The sequence below is a fragment of the Eublepharis macularius genome, chromosome 8 (genome assembly GCF_028583425.1).
Source record: "Eublepharis macularius isolate TG4126 chromosome 8, MPM_Emac_v1.0, whole genome shotgun sequence".
NCBI classification, from domain to species: Eukaryota; Metazoa; Chordata; class Lepidosauria; order Squamata; family Eublepharidae; genus Eublepharis; species Eublepharis macularius.
In genome coordinates, this window is record NC_072797.1 from 79,872,851 (window position 1) to 79,893,856 (window position 21,006).

The window sequence follows — 21,006 nt, forward strand, 5'->3', positions numbered from 1 at the left end:
GTAACAAGAGCTCTCCACAAAACACTGAAGTATAAGCTCACAGTTTGTGAAGATTTTCCATCCACATTGGCAACTGCTCAATTTCCTATTTATTTTTTATAAGATCCTGGGAGCTTGAAACACAAGGAAGGACACATTGAAACATTTATGTTTTAATGGCAGCTAAATGGTGAGTGGCTCAGTTCTCTCCAAAAAGAATCAAGAGTACAACAGAAAACCTCTCTGATGTCATTTGCACAGATTCCATTATTTTGATTCATTTGGTAGCCTCGATGTGTGCAAAATTGCCAAGTTCTTGTTTAAAGTTCTCATTCAAATGTCATAATGAACCATTTTTTAAAAAAAATCTAGTTTACGTAATGCTCTGAATTAGTTCTCAGGCAACTATGAGAGGCAGTGCTGGCCAACAAACTGTGGGTTGTGAATGCAGATATCACAACTCATTTAGTACAACCTGTGGTTAGCATGCCAACTGGGAACCCTAATTTGAAATTCCATCTTGGTGCCAAACAACAGTTTCTCAAACAATCTACATTCAGACCACACAAATAGTGGAGAAGATAGATCAGAACACATGTTTATAAACTATGGTTTATTGGAACATCAAAAAAGGTCAGTAAGGTGTTTTATGTCTCTAACAGCGCAATCCTGAGTGAGGGGGTGGAAAGTGCTCAGGGAGCAGACTAACAGTTACGCTGCCATAACTCAGACTTAAGTGGGCATAAACCTCCCCCCACTGCCAGCAGCCAGGCAACGCAAACCACCACCATGGACTGCTGCCAGCAGCCAGGATCAGCAGCCAAACAGAGGCATAAGGGTGGGGCAAGTTCCTCCACCAGCGCTGGAGGGGGCAGGCCAGGGGCAGGCCATAAGTTAGCTGGCTTCCAAAACCACTCCGGACCCAGGCATGCCCTCTGCAGCAGTGGAAAGTGGAAAGTGAAAAAGGTGGCGTAGCCCATAGGTGCCCATTGAACAGGAAAACTTGGCTCCCCTCCCTCACACAGCCCCGCCCATGAAGCCCAATGGAGCATAGGAAGACAACTACTGCAGGGACCAATCTGCATGTGCCCTTGTGGCTGCCAAGCCCCATTCCATGCATGCAATCAGCTCACCAGGCACCCTATATAACTTGCGGGTGGGGTGGCCATGAACCCAAGTAAGTAGGGAGGTAGCCAGAGGCTCTGCCCGGTAGACCCCTGCCATGGGGACTTCGAGCTGCAGGGACTTAGAGTGCGAGATGGAAGAGGATGCTTACAATGGCAGTACACAAGTGCACTTGGGGGACTTTGAGGAATCAGGAAGCACTTTACACTCACTCAAGGGAAGAAGAGCTAAGTCTGGAATGTCTGAGTAACAACTACCACCCAAGTTTCCTTGGAGGTTATTTGACACCTGATTCCCAGCTTGTGATGGGGTGAGGGAGCACTGACAGGTAAGAAGTAGCTGGGGTATCGGCGCCCCGGAACACTCAGTAACACCAGCTGCCCCCCTTTCCTTACCCATATCCCCTGAACGAGCCTCTGTAGGTGAGGCTCGCCAGTGAGGGGGCGGCGGCAGCCCCTAGCTGATCACAAAGGCAGTTGCACAGGGAATTGCCCTCAACACAGGCATTGGGGGGAGCTCCAATCTCTGGTCTCTGACTCTGGACTGGGACAGGTGGGGTGGCTCTGACAAGCCTCTAGGTGGCTCTGCACCTTTGCATGGCTCTTCAGGCCAAAAGAGCAGGTGTCCAGTTGAACCTTGGAGACTCCAGCCCCAGCCAGCTTCCCTCTGCCTCCCCCCCCTTAGGTTCACAGCGTGCAGCAGGGTGAGACTTGGAGTGTAGCCTGTGTATGTCTGGTGGGGGTGGGGGTGGTGTCACGGAGGACTCCCATTCTCTAACAGCTCTCCTGCATCTAATAAACCAGGGAGATGACATAATTTCCTCTTCTTGTTTTGTTAAAAATTTGGACATTCTTTTTGTTTTTTTCTATTAATTTTAAGTCCCCCCAAAGATCCGAATCTTACAATTTGTTCTATAATATGTTGTAACATCTTATGTGGATCAGAGATAGTAAGAACAATGTCATCAGTGTTGCTTTTCAATTTTCTGAAAATAAGTTGTTTTTCATTCTTTCTGTGCTTCTGAAAGAAAGAATGATTTCAAACCAATATTACAGAGCCATAAGAACTATCAACATTTAAGTAATTGGAAAGAAGTCACATGACCTATTAATCTGGGTGTGGAGAAGACGCAATTGTTTGGCTTTTTCTGGAAGAGGCACAGAGATTCTCCCTTTTTTCCTATCACATTTTAACAGTTGCCCAGAACATAAATCTTCAGCAGAAGAAACTTCACCAGCTATGTTTTTGCTTTACAGGTAAGAGACAGGAGCACTGACAGAAATGAAACTTAGCAACACAGTTGATTCACAATAAAATCAGGCCCTGTTATCATACTAGATGCCTACCAGCAATACCTGAGAGTAATGCAGTGTTGTTCAAGCCAGGTTGGAAGGAAACCTTTTAAAAGTTCATTTTCCTTTCTACTTAAAAATTGGTGTTTTATATTGTTTTCTTTTATAATCTCTTGGCATTGGGTTTGTCACCTTAGCCTTTCCTTCTCTTGTCACTTAGAACATTCCCATATAAAACATTCAGCAGCCCTTTTGTTTTAAGTAACCAAGAGAGAATACCTGAGGAAGCAACATTCTTTATGAATAATTGAAGGTGGGTAATAGATCAGCCCCCAGTGTGATATAAGGAACCAGGATCGTGGTCAGTTGCCTTGGATCACCCTCCCCACTCCAGGTTCTTGTTTGGCTGATCTATTATTAGGACTTTCTATGCCAAGCATGCTTGTATCAAATTCTGACAGCCTTCTTGAAATAAAAAGTCTTAATGCTTTCACACTTAAAACAGCTGGAGCTATTATTAGAATTTTCATGTGCTTGACTGAGCTGTTTCTTCTCTGATGAACACGTTGAACAGGTTCTCATTCTTTCTCCTTTTTTCCCCCTTCTTCCTCCTTCTAACTAGTTGTGGGATGAGAAAAGGGATGTGTCTTTCCTGGGCTTTCCCCCTGCCTCCTCGTCACTGACGTCTATGAAAGGGCCAGGCAACAATACCAGTTTAAACTTGCTCAGGTTAGTTGGAGACAAAAAGCTTTTTCTCAGTTTGCACTCTAAGGTTGCAAAGCAGTGTAATGTGACAAGCAAGTGAGAAGGAAAAGCCTGGAGTGAATTCCTGTTTAAATGTTACTGGGGGGGTGGGGGTAGGAAAATAAAGAGCAGTTGACAGAGCCAGACAAACAAGAGGGGAGTCTTTTCTTCAGATGGTGCTAATGACTGATCAACAGCTTGAGGGGGAAGAACTAAAACCTGTCAGGGTGATCAGTAAAAAAGAAAACAAAGCTGCTTTGACCCTGTAAGTATTCTTGTTTGGCAATATATTGTGTGGAAGATCTCTATACCTACTTGCTGTCAAGTCTGACAAAATCTTGCAACTTTCCGGCAACTACTCTGCCTCTTATCTGCCTTGAGAATTGTTTTGCATGCAAACCTGTTTTGTTTCCAATGAGTATGTGATGTGAATTTGTTAACTTTTTTAGTTTTATGTTGGAGCCCTGTGTAGCTGTTTGAGTAGTTCAAAAGGCTACAGCTAGGGTTAGACAGAGGACAGAGGTTGCATGTGGTTTTAATCTATAATTAAAATAAAATGGGTTACAAATATCTCCTGAAGAAGGTATAATAAAATAGTGTTAAATGATGTGATCAACCTAAAACTGTATGTGACCTGGTTTCCCAGGTTTCTGGTGGAATGGTATATAAGGTTGTTATTGCCACAAAGTGTAGTTATGCTAGACTTCTGAATCCACAGGTTGTTTAATATTCCATAGGTGAACAATAACAACCATACACTGCTAGGGTCCTAGTTTAAGTCTCACATGTCCGCAAGTATCAGCATTTTGCCACTTGATCATCTCAGCTGAATGCGTAAACTGGCCAATCAAAGTATATATACTGGAAGTGATGCCAAGTGTTATGAAAGCAGTAACTGGTACTTGATCTGTGATGGTAGCTTCACACTTGGAAATCTTTACTCAGTGTTGCTGTTGAGTGACAAACATTCACGTTTGAACTCTTGTTGGTGAACCTACATGTAATCCTTTCCCCATGTGATTATATCAATTAAAGCCTTCAGTTTGGTGGCATTTTCGCAGGTTTTCTGTGATATATGTGCTTCTAAAGTAACAGAGATACAACTGAATTGGGTTATATGGCTGTTCATATATAATGAGGGATTACCATTGGTGAACCTCATGTATGAAAGTGATGCAATGGGGCATTTGATTGATTTGAACCCGACTTCCCCCATATTTGATTTAACACTAAACTGGTATTACAGGACATTCCCATGCAGTCATCATAAGCCAGAACTAATTATTGCAATTAAAACTTCTATCCTCTGTAGGAGTTCAGTTCAGCAAGTTTTGGCTGTGTATATCATAGGCAAGGGTTAGTGAAGGTTGGAACTGCTGTGGCTCATGTATGCTGAAACCACATCCTCTGTGAGGTAGCCCTGTCCTCTTATCTGTGGGGTAGAATACCTTCATTGATGAAGCAGCAGGTATTCTATTCAGCAAAGAACCTGATTGCTTTGCTGGTACTTAACTAACCTCTAACAGTGAAAGTGGCATGGATGGATGCTGTGTTGCAAGCAAATGGTTGTACCCCTCTGAAGAGCATCCTGGAGAGGCAAGCAGCACCAGCCATCTCCTCCTAATAAATACAAGGGCCATCGTCACATGGGCCCTTATTTCGTCAGTTTTGCACTAGAAATCGTTTCTTCTGTTATCGTTATTAGAACAGATTCTCCCATCTTTTGATGCCTGCTTACGCTTCCAGTCAGTCACATTAAAAGGGAAAAGCGCAATTCGACGGTCAGTCAAAGTGCCTCTGGAAATGGGGCCCTAAAAATCCCGCCCTTTAAAAAAAAAATTCGCTTATTTGCGCTATATCACGCTTCTATTATACTAATGTTGTGCTGGGCCAACCCAAAAGGCAACCGTGATAGGTAGCAGAGGTTTCCCGCCCATGGCAGAATATCGCTATAGCGCTATAAGGCTGACTTTTAAAAAAAAATTACTTTGAGGCTTAATTGCGGGTCACGCTGGGGCTTGTGGGAGTGTAGGGAAGGAGAATCAGTGTTCAGTGAGACACATGATCGGGGAGAGTGAGCGTTTTGGTGCTGCAAAGCGTTCATAGTCAATCCAGGGCATTCACATGGAAGTGGATAAAGACAACATAAAGAGTCACAAATTGGGGAGAATGGCGAAATCGCAAGAGAGCCAGAATAAGGTGAGCATTCAGCAGGAGATGGCGCTAGTTTGGTGCTAAATTTATGGCTGTGTGACGACGGCCAAGGTGAAGTTTCTAAGCTGCAGTGGTGTGCCATCTAGCTGTTCTGGCAGTGCTCAGGGCTGGCAATGTGGCCGGCCATTATTCTTCCCTTATATCATTCTTGTCATTTATTGGGTTGAAGTCACAATAGCAAGAGAACTTCTGCTTCAGTACAGGGGGTGGGGGAGGCCTTGATTTTAAAGCATGAATGCAAAGGCCTACCCTTGTTCTGGTATAGCACTGGGTTCCTAACAGAATTTCAATGTGAATAGCATACAATACAGCCTTTAAAAATGAAGAGAGTAGTTCATGTTAGTAGTCGTCATTTTAAATCCTATACTAGTGGCTTTTAATTAAAATATTGATGAAATAACAAACATACTGGACCAAAAAATCAATTTTTCAGGTGAATGTGTTTTATAGGGTCAATTTATTTAGAATCCAAAAGGGTTATATTTAAAATGTAAATATTATTCTTTTTCACTCCCCTCCCCCATTCAGACAGAAATCTGGACTGTGCTTATTGCAAATTTTTACATGTGGCATTTTCCATACAGCTTCATTAAGAAAATCTAGAGAGAAAATAGCCAGAGTCTTTCCAAGGTTTTCTCTTGCAAACCTTCCTCTAAATATAATGTTAGGTACATTTAAACCATTTTCTTCCCATTTTCCATGAAGAATACTTTGAAGTTCTCACTTGAGACTTTCTGAGGGGAGAACACAGCCCAGGCTTCAACTCTGTCCTGTTTTATTCTAATCAAGAAGAACGACTGAACGGAGTGCTACTGTTAAAAGAGGGAATATATGTCAGTCTCTTTTATAACTGCTTTTTGCCACCCTACTCAGAATGAAGAGACAGACACCAAGTTGGGATCTAAGGGCTACTTTATTAACTTCATACAACTAAACAAGCCAAAACAGCTGCAAGGGCCTAAAGCGGTACAGGTCAAGCCACAGGGTCCACCCTGGACCTCCGCCTTGACCTGTTTGGGTGAGCCCCAAAGCCCCAGGTGCAACCCATCCAGTGGATGGTGTGGACCCGGCCGGCCAGGCAATTTGGTCACTCCCCCCTTTCAAGCTCCTGAACACCTCAGCCATATAGCAGAGAGGGAAGGACTTGCATGCGGGGGTTCCTAAAAGCAGCCTGCCCCTGCAGCTGGCAGCCGTCAAAGCAGTACCAGCCCTTCAGTCAGGGCCCTCTTCCCATCAACAGGGAAGCACCAAGGGTGCTCACTGGCCCACACCCTATCTCAAACTCAAACCTGCCATGATAATGCTAACAGGCACCATCCTAAACCAATAATCTCAATCCCCACATTCGATGCAAGGTAGGCAACCCCCCCCCCCTTTCCCGAGCCAAACTGGAAAGAGGGGGAAAAATTCCTATCTCGTTCTGTTAACAGCAGCCGGCTAATCCTGCATCAATACAGGGTGAGGAGGGTGGGCCGAGTGACTTTCTGCACCTGCAGCTGGGCAGGGTGGAGAGGCATCCTAAAGCCCTTAACTTCGCCCTCCCAGCCAGCCCTTAACAAGAGAAGGGGGATTGGTGCTGCCTCCCTCCTTCCAGTGTGACAAACAACGACCCCCAGATTAAGCAGCATTGCTGCGAGCTGGGAAGGGGCTGAATTCTCTAGATTTTGCCATTTTCAGCCATTTCTAGATAAAATTGGTCATGCAGAAAGTTTCTGCTAGTTTGCAAAAGATCCTTGTAGAGTAACTGTGTCTAACATATTTGGCATTCCATGTTAAAATATCTCACTTCTAGATTAGGGGAAAAAACAGCTTCTTGTAAATGTAGACGCTTATCCCACTGTCGTGTAATTTTTGGTCAATCATGTTAGGTTTCCACCTCTTAATCCAGTCCAGATGAAGCTGTATCTTGGTTATGTAGAGGCAGATTTGTGAAAATCATGCATTTTGTTCTGAGGTCTAATTTCAGGAACCAGGTGCCTGTTGACAGTGCTTTCCTTGTATTTTACTGGCAGATTGCAGAGGACTGTGTAGGCAGCTATGTTTTCCAGTTACCTTGGAGCAGAAATATTGCATATTGATCTTACAGGTTTGGATTAGTATGTCGTTGAATAGCAGGGGATATTTTTGAACAATCTCCTTTGACAACATATCTAAGGAACGGTTAAAAAAACACGAGCTACTCAAGTGAAGGGAAAAAAACACTAATATGTTTGCGAGGATGGGATTAATATGTTAGTAATATCTAATGAAATATACACAACCCATCTCAATGTAGATTACTTTTTCTTTAAAACTCTTCTTCTGGCTGCTATTATACTTGCAGCCAGCAATAATCGTATGGTATATGAACGCCCAATAAGGGGTCCTAAGGATGAATCTAACCTGATGCTCATAATCTCACTCTAATTGTCATGCTCAGTTTACTACTTCTCAGGCTCACACAGTTTCCAAGACACTAAAAACCAAGCAGGGTTTTAACAAGTATATGGCATACAGATACTGAGCAGGTGAGGCATGATGAAACAATGGGAACATTTCTTCCACTAAATTTTTGACTTGGCGCAATGCTTGGTTTCCTGGTGCGCCGAGACAGACACACAGGAGCTTGCAAGTGTGTCTGGGGATCCTTGGTGGAACAGACAGAGGACCCCTGATGAAATTATTTCTATGAAACAAGTCTAAATCAGCCAGCTTCTTGTCGGGTTCTTAACAGGATTAGCTCCTGATACTTCTGGGTCCACCTATATAAAGAAAAACAAAAGAAACAAAAGTATCAATCACAGACAACGGTTCTAAGCAGTCTTATACTTACCTGTTGGATTTACATATATTTTTCTGGGAGCACCTCGTGTCCACGCACCTAGAAGAGAACAGAAATAGATATTATTCTACGGGAGTTAATGGACTATTATATTTGGACTTAGTAGCCATTGCCTGAATTACAGAAGATTCTTAGACATAGATATATTTTTGTATCGGGGGATATTATTTATTTATTGTTAGAATTTACTATTTTTTGTATTGTTTATAATGTTACCTTGCACTTGAACACTTTGCACTTTAAACTTATGAATATTACCAAAAACTATTCAAAAATTTGCATATCATTCATAATTCTCCCTGAACTTTGGGTTTTCGCATTTGCAACCCTTGAGAGTCTAGCTGTGGTAGAAGAAAGGCAAGTATAGAAATATTTCAAAAGAATAAATTATGGAAAGCAACTTTTTGTAAGCTTTCTAGAGTCAGAGTGCCCTTCTTCAGACACAAGTAGGAATGGAGATCCAACAGGATCTGCCTAAAGAAGGGAGCTCTGACTCTAGAAAGATTACTTTCTGAAAATCTTGTTGGTCTCCAACGAGCCACTGGACTCAGATCCTACTGTTCTACTGCAGACCAATATGGCTACACACCTAAAATGGTCTTGTTCCCTGTTGGCCCTTTGGTTTGGTGGTTTTGTGTTGTGGTGGTGATTGTGGTAGCGGTGGTTTTGTTTTGGGCGTGGTTTGTTTTTAGCTTTTATTTATTTTTGATTTATTTTTATTTTACTTATTTATTTATTTTTATTTATTTAAGCTGTGTATTCAAAATCTTTCTGTTGAACTAAAATGTGTTCCTAAACTAAAGTAAGTTCTTTATGAATAACAAGGCACATTAGAAAAGGAACAGAACCCTTACTGCATGTTTCACTGCTGAAGAAGGTCTTGTTGAAATAGGTTAATGACATGAAACTGAAGTTGGTTCCCGGTTCCCAGCTCCTTATTTGCGGTTCCCAGCTCCTTATTAACAGAGCAAAACACAAATAATGGGGGAAATTGAAAAGCTCTGTACCCCAAAATAAACATTGTAGGAGCACATATCATACACCTCCATATTTAGGGGACTCTGCCCTCTAAGTGGACATATACTGAGTGCTCCTACAAAGCCCAGTTCTTGAGTTAACAACTTCAAAGTAGGGTGCCCCTAGAACAAGTCAATAAGCAGAAAGGGAGGTAGCTGCAACCAAAATGAGGTGTAAATAAAAAAGTTTCATACCATTGTGGGACTCATAACACCATTTCTGTACATGGAACTTTACAGAGGGGCATGCTTTGTGGTCAAAGAACCTTCCAAGTGAAATGTTGACAGCAAAGGAGAAAACAGAAAGAGGGAAAGAGGGAGAGGGAATAGAGGCAAAGGTCATCAGCACAGAGACAAGAAAACAAGGGAAAAGAGGCAAGGGTGAATTGTCTACCAAATCTTGTTACATACCTCTGGTGTGTTTAGCTTGGCTCATGCACAGACAGTTTAAGGGACAATTGAGAGATATTTTGGTTTTGATTTGCTTTGTATTAGCAACTGAAACATTTCAAATAAGAAAGCTCTGCTAGTTAGCTAATTTTATGCATCCACCTGACAGCACACTGTTCCTTTACTAACCATGCTTTGAATCAGACCCTGTTCTTCATAGAAGCAAAAGTAACCAGATGTGCAAGAATATAGCATGGAAATTCCATTTAGAAAATCAAGTGATGGTGTGGAATTCTTCTGATATGATTAATAGTCTCACATGACTATTAATGCTTATTGGAATTAGTTTAAAATATATATAGCACTTCTTTATTTAATCACTTGACTTTACAATCAGCATTCCTATAGCATTAAACAAGCCATAAATATATATAGGGGTATGTTTACCAATTTAACTAATTACTATGCGAAAATTAGGTCAAATGAATGTTGTATTTTATAGGGAATATGTTTTCTATAGATACAGCATCATTGGAACCTGCCTTCCTTTTTGTTGTTCTGGCTAGAATTGGTGCTGTACAATGTCTCATGAGATCTGAACACAGAAATACTGTGACTATCAACTTTATTTTGATATGTTTTGAGTGGTCAAAAGAACACAAGTCTGACAGCTGAGAATTCCACTATTTGGCAGACACTCTTCTCTAAATCAAAATGGAGCATCTATGGGTTACTGATTCTGTGTATATCTTCTGTCATTTTATATACAAATGAGAAAGTAATTCTAAGCGTCTCATTACACCACATGCCTGACACATCAGGGAAAAAAATCTACCCTGATTTGTGTTAGATGTGTGACCAAGGGCTCACCTTTAAAAGTACTTCCTGCCCCTATTCTGCTCTGCAGCCTTGCGCAGCAGAAGGAGGGCTTCAGCCCCCATCCCTTCCACCCTGCACCCTTTTGGTGACTAAAAAAAACCAGCTTGTGGGAGCGTCTGAGGGTCTCATCACACGAGACAAAATACACTCGAATTACATGGGTAATTCGAGTGTATTTTGTAATTCAAGTGTATTCGAGTGTAATTTGAGTGTCATTCAAGTGTATTTTGTCTTGTGTGGTTTGACACTGAGTGTCCCACTGCCAAAAACCACATGTCTGCTCTCAGGGAGGGAGGGAAGGCTGAAGGCAAAGCCTCCCCTGATGCTTCTCTGATCAGAACTGGTCTGAGCATTTTCTCCATCTTCATGATCCATTAATGCTTCATGCTACCACTTTTTCTTTGACATCAGCATGTTTGGTAACCTGTCATTATAATACTATCTGGCTAACATTTAAGGTTAAAAAGGTAAAGGTAGTCCCCTGTGCAGGCACTGAGTCATTACGGACCCAAGGGAGGGATGTCGCATCATGACATTTTCTTGGCAGACTTTTTACCAGGTGGTTTGCTATCATGGAAGCGATGTCAGTCTACTCTAGAAACTGCCAGAAACTCTATGATGCCATAGGCTTGATGCCTATGCCCCTGCTTTGAGTAGCTGTGGGAGATGGGAGACAGAAAGGAAGGCAAATGTGTCAGCACTGCAGTACCCTGTCCTTTAAAAAAAAGTCTTTCTTGTAGGGTTGCCAACTTCCAGGTGGGGATTGGTGATCTCCTGGGATTACAACTACAGAAATCAGTTCCCCTGGAGCAAATGGCTGCTTTGGAGGGTGGACTCTACGGCATTATCCACTGCTGATTCTTCTCCCTGGCCCTACCTCCAAATCTATCCCCAACCCTGAACTGGCAGCCCTACTTTCTTGGCAGCAGGTGGGAAAGCAGTTTCTTTTTAGAAATGGTTTGCCACTAAAGAGAGATCATAGCGTAGAACAATCTTAGCAATTAAGAAAAAAAAGGCCAATGCCATCCATGAAATTATCATAAAAGCTCTGTTTCCTATCTGACCAAAGCTCCCATTGCTCTACCGTAACATCACTTAAATTCTCACAAAAGCTGTTTTCCCATCTCTTGAATGTTTGCTTTCTCAAAGTGCCATCAGTTCATTCTGAATTGCCTAGCTGAAATGACAAGAATCATATCTCCTCAATTATAAGGAAGCCAACAACAAATACTGGCTGTTTTGAACAATTACAGTTCTTAAGGATTCTTGGGTAACATGACAATGTAACTGAGTTGTCAGTACAGATTTTACAGTTAAGAGTTGGAAGTCAAATACTGTACTTCCACCCTCTCTTGAGCACCATCACAGAAGAAAGGCAGGATATATAAATTCAACAAAGCAAACAAACACTTATTTTAAAGAAGTGAATGTTAGCCTAATAGGAGCCCCATGGCACAGAGTGGTAAGCTGCAATACTGCAACCCAAGCTCTGCTCATGACCTGAGTTCGATCCTGGTGGAAGCCAGGTTCAGGTAGCTGGCTCAAGGTTGACTCAGCCTTCCATCCTTCTGAGGTCGGTAAAATGAATACCCAGTTTCCTGCGGGTAAAGTGTTTTCACCAGATGTGACATCACATCATTGTTAACAGTGCCCCAATGTCTCCCTCCCCCCACCCCCAGTCTCTCACTGGTTGTCAGGCTGGGCCTGGCAACCCTATTGCATATGTTTTGTGGCTTAATGCAGGCAAGTTAGAACACAACATGTCATTCAAGCAAGTTGCCTACTCATTTTATGGGCTCAGTGATTTGTTCTCTCAAAACACCTTTGCTGAGATATTTGAAATTCAATGTTTTGGTCTCATATGAGGATCTATGAGGGACTCTTGTTGCCTAACATGCCTTGAGTTACCACTCCAACTCCTCACACACCACCAGGGTGTGATTTGAGTTTTTTTCCTCCTGGTAATTGACATACTGATATATCATTCTATAAGTATGTCAATATTCCTCTTACGGTGGGGTGGTGGGAGGAATCCTTTTTTAAAAAAAGTGGTAGGGAACAGAGAAAATGGCAGCTGTGTGGGTAAGGTCAGGAAAATCCTAACTTTTTTGTCCACACTGAAGCCATACAGGCTTTCCTGTGATCTTTCCCAAAACTTAGCAACAAAGGAGGTTTGGTAAAAATTAGATAAAAGCCAGGAGGTACAGGAATGTACCATGATGCTGTGAGGAAGTGGGGGGAGAAAATGGGTACCTATTTCCCAACAGCATCAAACCTATGGCAAAAAAACTATGAAGAAAAGGCCATAATTAAGTTAAGAGCTGTATACCCGGTTGGCATCTGCCCACTTAGTACCCAAGCCATCCAAATATCTCTGAAATAGATATAGTTTTACTTAAACCTAGAAAATTGGATTCACTCTTTTTCATCAACTGTAGAGATGTTGTCATAAACTCTGCATGCTTCACAAAATATGTAATCTCTTCAGTGAATATTTTATTTTATTTCTTTACTTTATGCCCTGCCTTTCTGCACAATGGGGATCCAATGGCACATACTTCATTCTCCTCCATTATATCCTTACAACAACCCTGTGAGGTACTTAGTCTGAGAGTGTGTGACCGCTAAATATTGTTGTTTCTAACATTATAAATCAAATAAGTTGATTCCTATCTGCCTCTCATTTGGCAAAACACATTGATCATCCAAATGGATGGATGCTTTGTAAAAGTCTGTGACACAGAAACAATTTGGTAGGTCAAACCAAAGCAGTGTTGTGATAGACTCAAGAGGATTAAAAGAAGTTCTCTGCTGAGGTGTATCCTGAAAGGCATTACAGTAATGCAGCTCTAGTGACGTGGAGGCCATATGACTTGACACAGAGTGCATTGCAGTAGTCATCATCATGAATTTATTCTGCTTATATGACCATAAATCTTTAATATAATTTACAGTAATCTAATCTAGATGTTACCAGAGCTTTAGAATTGCATACTTCAGGGAAATCCATACAAAACTTCAATCTCCAGATCCGAAGTGTGTTGCTTCCTATACTTCCCTCTGTGAATGGCCTTTTATGTAATCAAACAACAGATTATTGGGAAGCTTTGGATGCCACACCCCACGAGTGACTCAAATAAAATAAAACGTACAGTTCTTGATTATTTACTAAAATCAGGAAAAGAGCGTGATAGTATTTTTGCTGAAATTGGATGACTTCTAAAACGGTAGTTTTCCGGTGAACAACACAGCTGACTTTTGACATGGATTGGTTTCTACCAAGCACACCTGGATCTACATATTTCATTAGACTAAAGTTTCATTTAAGGAGTGGCTGTCAACAATAGTGAATTAACAGGTGTTGCATATAGTCGACAAGTTACACCCTGGAGTTCTCTTAAGCACACAATGCATCCTCTCCATTTCTGTTTCTCTCAGAATATTTACCTTCTTCTGTTTGTGGTGGCATCATTAGATTTATTGGGTACTTCCATAAAGTATTCCAACTGCCAGCTTTTTCCTTTGTTACTTATGTCACATCCTGTATGTATCATATTGTGGCTTTCATTAATTGCCTATGTAAAATGTCATGGGCATTCCTAAAGCCTTGGTAATCTTACATTTAACATCACTGTAAAAATGAAGAAATATTTTCCAGTTTTTGAAAGAACTAGTCATTTAAATTTTTAGTACTGATTGCTGTTCATATCTACAGTTTCAGCACTTGCGTGCCAGATAAATTGGTTCCTATCACAGGACATATTTCATCAAATTTAATTAAAGTTACCTTCCATGCAGAGAAGTCACTTAATTGAGAATGGAATTTTTAAAAAATTAAACAAGGATGTGCAAAGCTAGTTTTGAGAGACCCATGTAGCTGTAGCATAATAGCTGCAAGCATAACTCCCCCTCCCCCATTAATATTTTTAAAAGGGATTGTTTATATATAGGGTTGCCAGGTCCCCTGGAACCCAATCCAGGGAAAGGGGTGTTGTGGGAGGGCATGGGGGGTATCAGTCCCTTGGTGGGAGCAGAGGAGCTCCCGCTCCCATCCTCCACCCCCAGCCTCCATCCCCCACCACCACTCACCTGGCTGGCAGTGGAGAGGAAAGCATGGGGAATGGGCCCAGGAGCTCCAGAGCTCTTCCTTGTCACACGGGGAATGGCACCATTCCCTGCACGACAAGGAAAGGAAGGGCCCCAAGCAGGCCCACTGCCTGTGCTTCCCCTCCCCACCAGCCAGGTGAGTGGTGGCAGAGGGCAGAAGCAGGGAGCCAAGGATCGCCTGCTTTCACGGGGGGACTGTTAACCCTGTTTATATATCATGTGTTATGTTCTAATATGGGCATATTTGAAAGTAAAGGATTTTAGAAAATTCACATTAAGTAAAGTCCAAAGTTGTTAGGGTGGATCCAACATACCATTTTTGTGAAAATGCTGCATTGGCTCCACTCCATTCTATATTTTCCCTCTAAAAATGTTTCAGTGATCATAACTTTCAGTATATCAAGAATGTTTTCCTACATTTTTATTACTAGCTTAAAACACCAATGTAGACTGCTAACCAAAGGCCAGACAGAAATCCCAAATAATCATAAAAGGTGTTCATATGCAATGGATGAGAGCTGTATTTTGTAGAGCTTCTAATGTGATTAGTTTAATGCACCTGTTAACAATCCACACTACTGAGCAAAATTGTGTGTTTCTTTGTGGATAAGGTGGGTCACTCAGATCTAAATCTTCCCTTTTAACTATTTGAAAGCAAGGGCAGGAAGCAAATCATTTTTTTCCCATTCAAATGGGAGCTGCTGGGTTTCTCAGATAAGGTTTGAATAACAAATCAATACAGACCTGTATCATTTTCAGCGGATCCAGGTATTATTACCTCATACACATTATTATAGTTCCTGTATCACCTGAATATGTTTGTTCTAACACTTTTAACTGACTCAATAGATGCTACCCTTTTTACAGCATAGAAAGATCTTATCACAGTTATTTCATGTGCAGTGCACATAGCAGTAACACTGTCTAATTACATATTAACTAGCAAAATGCCTGTGAAATTGCACAAGTAGGAGTAGTTTATTTAGATGAAAAGAAGGGCTTTCATATCAGATTCCACCTTAACCTTTGCTCTTTCTTTTGTTGTATCCTACTTGTTGTGGGACCCACCTCTTTCCCTATACTCTTCCAGAACAGCTGGCAGAGCCATCAAAGAAGGGCATTTTGCAGGTGTCATCCTGTAAGTGGGCAAGATCATGAACTTCCCACACATGTGTATCCTCTGTTGAGCCCTCTCCCCTTAGGGAATGACCTGCCTGATGAGGACAGGAAGGCTCCCACTCACCTGGCATTTTGTAATCTGTGCAAAACTGAATTATTCAAGGGGGCTTCTTTATAGAGATAATAGGTCAGTATTGTAAAAAAAAATGGCTCAGAAAGATGCTGGGGTAAAGGGTTAGGGACTGTTGGACTATACTACTGTGCATACTTTGTATTGTTGCCGTAAATAGGATTGTAGTATGTAAATTTTATATCATTTAATGTGTTGTGTTAATACTTGGGCTTCATTTCAGCTCTGTTTCAAATTTCTAGTTGGTTCCAAATGTCTGCAATCCAAATCCTATTGCATGGTTTATTAGGTTCTCATCCTGTTGATTGTATTGACTTACTCTGTGTAATCTCCCTTGAGCCCCAGTGAGAAAGGCGGATTATAAATAATGTAAATAAATAAATTGTTGTAATCCATCCCCACCCCACTCTCAGCTACTGTATACTGCAGCAAATGATATGCAGCCAGCTGATGTCTAGGCAATGCAAAGCACATTTGGCTAGAACTTCTGTTTGTAGCAATCCTCAGAGTATTGATCTGCATTACAGTTGCCAAGTTTTCTTACCCTCCCACCAGGGGGACCTAGCACTTACCTTGTTGGTCTCCTCACACATGCACACACTCCTTATGTCAGACAGAAATTCTCCTCTGAGTTGGGGTCTACTGTAGTGGTGATCAGACTCCCCAAGGACCCAACCTCTTACTTACACTAGGGTTCATTTGAGCTCAAGATGCCAACAGGAGGGGAAAAAGAGACAGGACACCAAAATACCTTAAGGCAGCTCTAGTTTTTATTGAATGCATAAAACGGTTAGTATTTCAGCAAGTTTGCATTATATTTACCTAAAACCAGGCTTGGTCAAGCTAATGAGATGTTACTGAACGGTCAGGAGAAATCCGGCAAAAGAGATTTCTGCCTCACCCTCTTTGAGATCACCTTTTATATCCTCTTTCTCTCTTCTCTGAGATCTTACTTGGGGCAGTTGCCAAGGTACCCATACCTATGTGGGCCTTCCTGATTAGACATCACCATTGACGCATATTCCCAGCACACTTGGATATTTTTACAAACACAATTTCCCAACATATGGCATAGGTCATTCTGAATTTTAGTACCCAGAAACTATCTAACTTGGGAAACTTCCCCTTTTGACTTTTGATATTTTTCTATTCATGATCTTTATGCTCTTTGAGACCTCTTACGGGACTCAACTCTTATGTGGACATCCTACCTACCAGATCAGTTTTCCTGAACTCCATGGTTCAGCTGCATTCCTATATCTACGGTTATGCTTAGTTCCAAACCCTTTCCTCTTAAAAGTGAATACAATTACTTATTAATGAGAGAGAGAGAGAGACTTTGTTCCTCTTAGTCCAATTCAAGCCACCCAGAAAACAAGCTATTCTTAATTTCAACTAGGATACAGGAAGTCTGTGGTTGACAAACTGGCTTCCTCTGCTGTTGAAATCAAGATTGTGTTCTGTTGAAAACTTAAGTTGGAGAAGAACTTACTCTAAATAAAAGGTCAAACTGGAGTGGGAAAATCTGGGTGCTGGCCTCCAGGCTTATCAGAGTGCGGGGATACCTGAGAGGCCACATCCAGGACTATCTCTGGCAGCGTGATGATGTCACTTCTGTAAGTGTCATCGTACCTGGCAGTGGGCATGCTCCCACCCTACACAGGGGTCAGTTTGGGTCCCTGTGAAATGCAGGAGCATGCCCACCCCCAGGCACAATGGCGTTACTTCCAGAAGTGACATTGTAGCGGCAAGCAGGAGTACACCCACTGCTCGCTGGCCTGGGAAGTTTTTTGCTTTCCAGACCCATTCCTGGGGCATTTTCCCCCTGCCAGCCAGATAAGTGGCAGTAAGGGGCACAGGCTGGGAGCAGGGGATTCTCCCACCCCCACTGGGGGAATGGCAGCCGTAACTTGCATTGCCTGGAAGTTATTTCCAGTAAGCTAGTGTACTTCTGCTGACACTACCTCCAGTAAATAGGAAAATCAAGAGATAAGGTGAAGGTACATGGATCATCCACCATTCCCAAAACAGTTCAAAGACTGGTAGGGGGAAGGCGGCTTCAATTCAATGTTCATTCTTTGCCAGAAACAAGGACTTTCCATCATGTTGACTAAGGATAGATCAACAGGCTTTTATATGCAAAGTTGGACCCTGAATAGTGTTAGAAGCCAATGGTGAGCTATTTGCTCACTTCTTTATTCCTTTTTGGAGGAAGAAAACTTATACTTGCTGCTCTCTTATTAGCTAATCAGCATCACTATGCACAAATAAACACCAGATACAGGCCTTATGTATCCCCTATGGTTTCATGGAAATTACAAACTGATACTTTTTGAACCATTTTTTAAAAACTGATCCCATCTCTCTTGTACTGAATATCTTAAAATTGTAAAACAGACATTTTCCTTCTGTTCTGTTACATAACAGCATAAAGCAAAGAACATAATTCCACGTTCTGTCATGATGAAAAGAATTGCCTCAAAGGACAGAAAAAATCCTTTAAAAGATGTCAAACCGCACTACTCAAACTTCACCCCCAAACATGATTATTTTTTAATTAACAGAACACAGAACAGCTGCCATTGATAATCAATAACTGAGCTGTCAAAAGAAAATGTTTGCGTTGTAAATAAGGCAGTCTTCATGTGTCTTATGAAAGGCTTTTTTTGGGCTGTGCATCCCAGAAGGAGACAGGTACTGTTCAAAGTACACAACTCTACAACTTAGTTCTTCCTTAAAGGGCAAACTTAGTAGGACTTACTGAGTAAACTTTTACAGAACTTCTGTGAAAGTCCTTCATTTTACAAGGAGATCCTGATGTCCTTCAAATGTATATCTAGCAGCTTTGGAGTTACTTCAGTGCCATGTATTCTCCTGCTGATGGAGCAAGACTATGGGTAGGGCCTTTCTAACAGGTTCCTTTGCAGCAGCTCGCTGATGCTGTTGAAAAAGACCCCTGCAATCAATCCTGCCTACGTAGCTATATTGCCTACACGTGTGTCCCTGCAGGATGGGCTCTCTCCAGCTTGAAGAAATTCCTGTGCTGTTCAGTGCATTTGTGAGGAGCCCTGGGGACATTCAGAAAGGTCTAATTTTGCTTAAGCTAATTGTTATTTGTTCTAAAGTCAAAAGTTATGAATGACCTTTTATTACAATTAACCAAAAATAACATACTGTGGTGTTCAAACTTCCATTTTTTTTAAAAAAAAGAAGAAAGGTGAGGGTAGAAAAAAAGGAGTGGTTTGGCCCTGCTCACAAGACTTGTGTCTGCATTCTCAGTAGAATCCCTGGCAGATTTGAATAAATAAAATGGTACTAGATGAAGCTGAACTGGAATCAGGTTGGATTTCTGGATTTTTGGTAGAAAGAAGGGGAAAGGGCAACATCCAAAGGAAAAGATAAAAAGTAGTTAATCAGATGCCTCTCAAATCCCAAAAGGAATACACAGACCTGATGCTATGGTCTGTCATATCAGTCATGATTTGTGTACTTTTGTGATTTATCATACAAAATGAGTTAATCTTCCCTCTCTTCCAAAAATGTAGTTTCTTGGAACAATGACAATAAAGTTTACTTAATGCAGACAAAAATATGCATATTTGATATTGGTTGTCCTCCCCCCCCCCGCCCCCGCCACACCCTTGCCAGGGGAAATTTGGATTAGTGGAAGGAGGGCTTCCAACTCTAGGGTGAGAAATTCCTAGAGATTTTAGGGGTGGAGCCTGGGGAGGGTGGGGTTTGTGAAGGAGAGGGAGCTCAATGGGATCTAATGCCATAGAGTTCAACCTCCAAAGCAGCCATTTTCTCTGGGGAACTGACCTCTGTTACCTGGAAAGCAACTATAATTTCAGGAGGTCCCAACTTTTAATTTATTTTATTAATTTTACTTCATTTATACCCTGTCTTTCTCTGCAGTGGGGACTCAAAGAGGCTTGTGTCATTTTCCCTCTCCTCCATTTTTTCCTTACAACAACTCCGTAAGGTGGGTTAGGCTGACAATGTGTGACTAGCCCAAGCTTCTGGCTCTCCCAGATCCTAATCCATCACTTTAACCGCTACACCACAGTGGCTCTCCCACCCCTAAGTGGAAGCTGTTTCATCAGTGCAACTACTGCAGTTTTTCTGTCTCAAGAGATCAGGCTGGAGGATGAAAGAATTTAAGGAAGAATATTCTCAGTGACAGTTCTCATTGCTAACTGTTGTTCCTAGAGAATGAGAAAACAGTGAATCAATTTCTAGTGGTGGTAAGAAAATTCTGTAAACTGTCAAGTTACAAAGAGCAGAATTTATCATTTTTCATTGTCCCTGACTACAAGCATGAACTCTTGAATTTCAGTACTTTTTTATTAAAGGGACTAACAAAGACTACCTGGATGAAAAATGCTGGGGAAGAGAGGAAAGGTATATTTTTGTCCCTTAAGAAGCAGATAACTTGGACATGGAAAAGCTGCTGATGGTAAAGTCTAGTTGGTTAATAGAATGGTCTGTTTACAGAGATTCCTCTAGTTATCTTCAGCCTTAAGAAAAAATAAACAAGTTTAATTTTACGATAGCCAGTTACTACTTAATAAACACTGGAGTTCTAAGTACCCTTATTTGTAAGTAAATCTCATTGATTGTGTATTGGACTCTTAATCAATTTGTTGACTGCTTTGATCTACTTCTGGATCTACTCCTTTCCTCATTAGAGCTAGGAAGGTTATTATGTAAGTTTCAAATACACTGAAATTGTTGTCTTTGTTGTAAATTGCAACGTGCAGCTCAGGGTACTTAGCACAGGTACAATATTTGGACACAATACTAGTATAACAAAGTAGTCTTCTGTCAACAACACACCCAGTCTCTTTCCTTAGGTATCTTTCACAAGGTATTTAACCTTCATCCTGTCTCTATTGGCAGTATTCACAAAAAAGTACATAAAGAACTTTGAAGTAAATGCTGTCTTTACAGTTTGTACAGTCTGTTTCACTATATTGCCTTAGGATAATTTGTTGCATCCAAGATCAAATCCAGATTTTTTTTAATCACAAGCATCTCCACAAAAGATGGGCTGAAGAAGAACAGTACTCTGACACGATCAGAAACAGCTCTCTGTTTCATATCAGTGACTTGATCCTAAACATATTGATTTGAGAATAAGTCTCAGTAGTTTCAGTTGAATTATGACCATGTAAAATATAACTATCTAAT

General features: G+C 41.4%; 1 protein-coding gene across 2 annotated transcripts in view; it reads left to right on the forward strand.

Moving 5' to 3' along the window:
- The first annotated feature begins 3,193 nt into the window (after positions 1 to 3,193).
- The window catches only part of GRAMD2B (GRAM domain containing 2B), a 41,813-nt gene continuing 24,000 nt past the window's right edge, over positions 3,194 to 21,006 (forward strand). For both annotated transcript variants that reach the window (XM_054987549.1, XM_054987550.1), the window contains exon 1: positions 3,194 to 3,405. In XM_054987549.1, the coding sequence (XP_054843524.1) occupies positions 3,314 to 3,405 (92 nt within the window). In that variant the 5' untranslated portion in view covers positions 3,194 to 3,313. The remainder of the gene's footprint in view (positions 3,406 to 21,006) is intronic.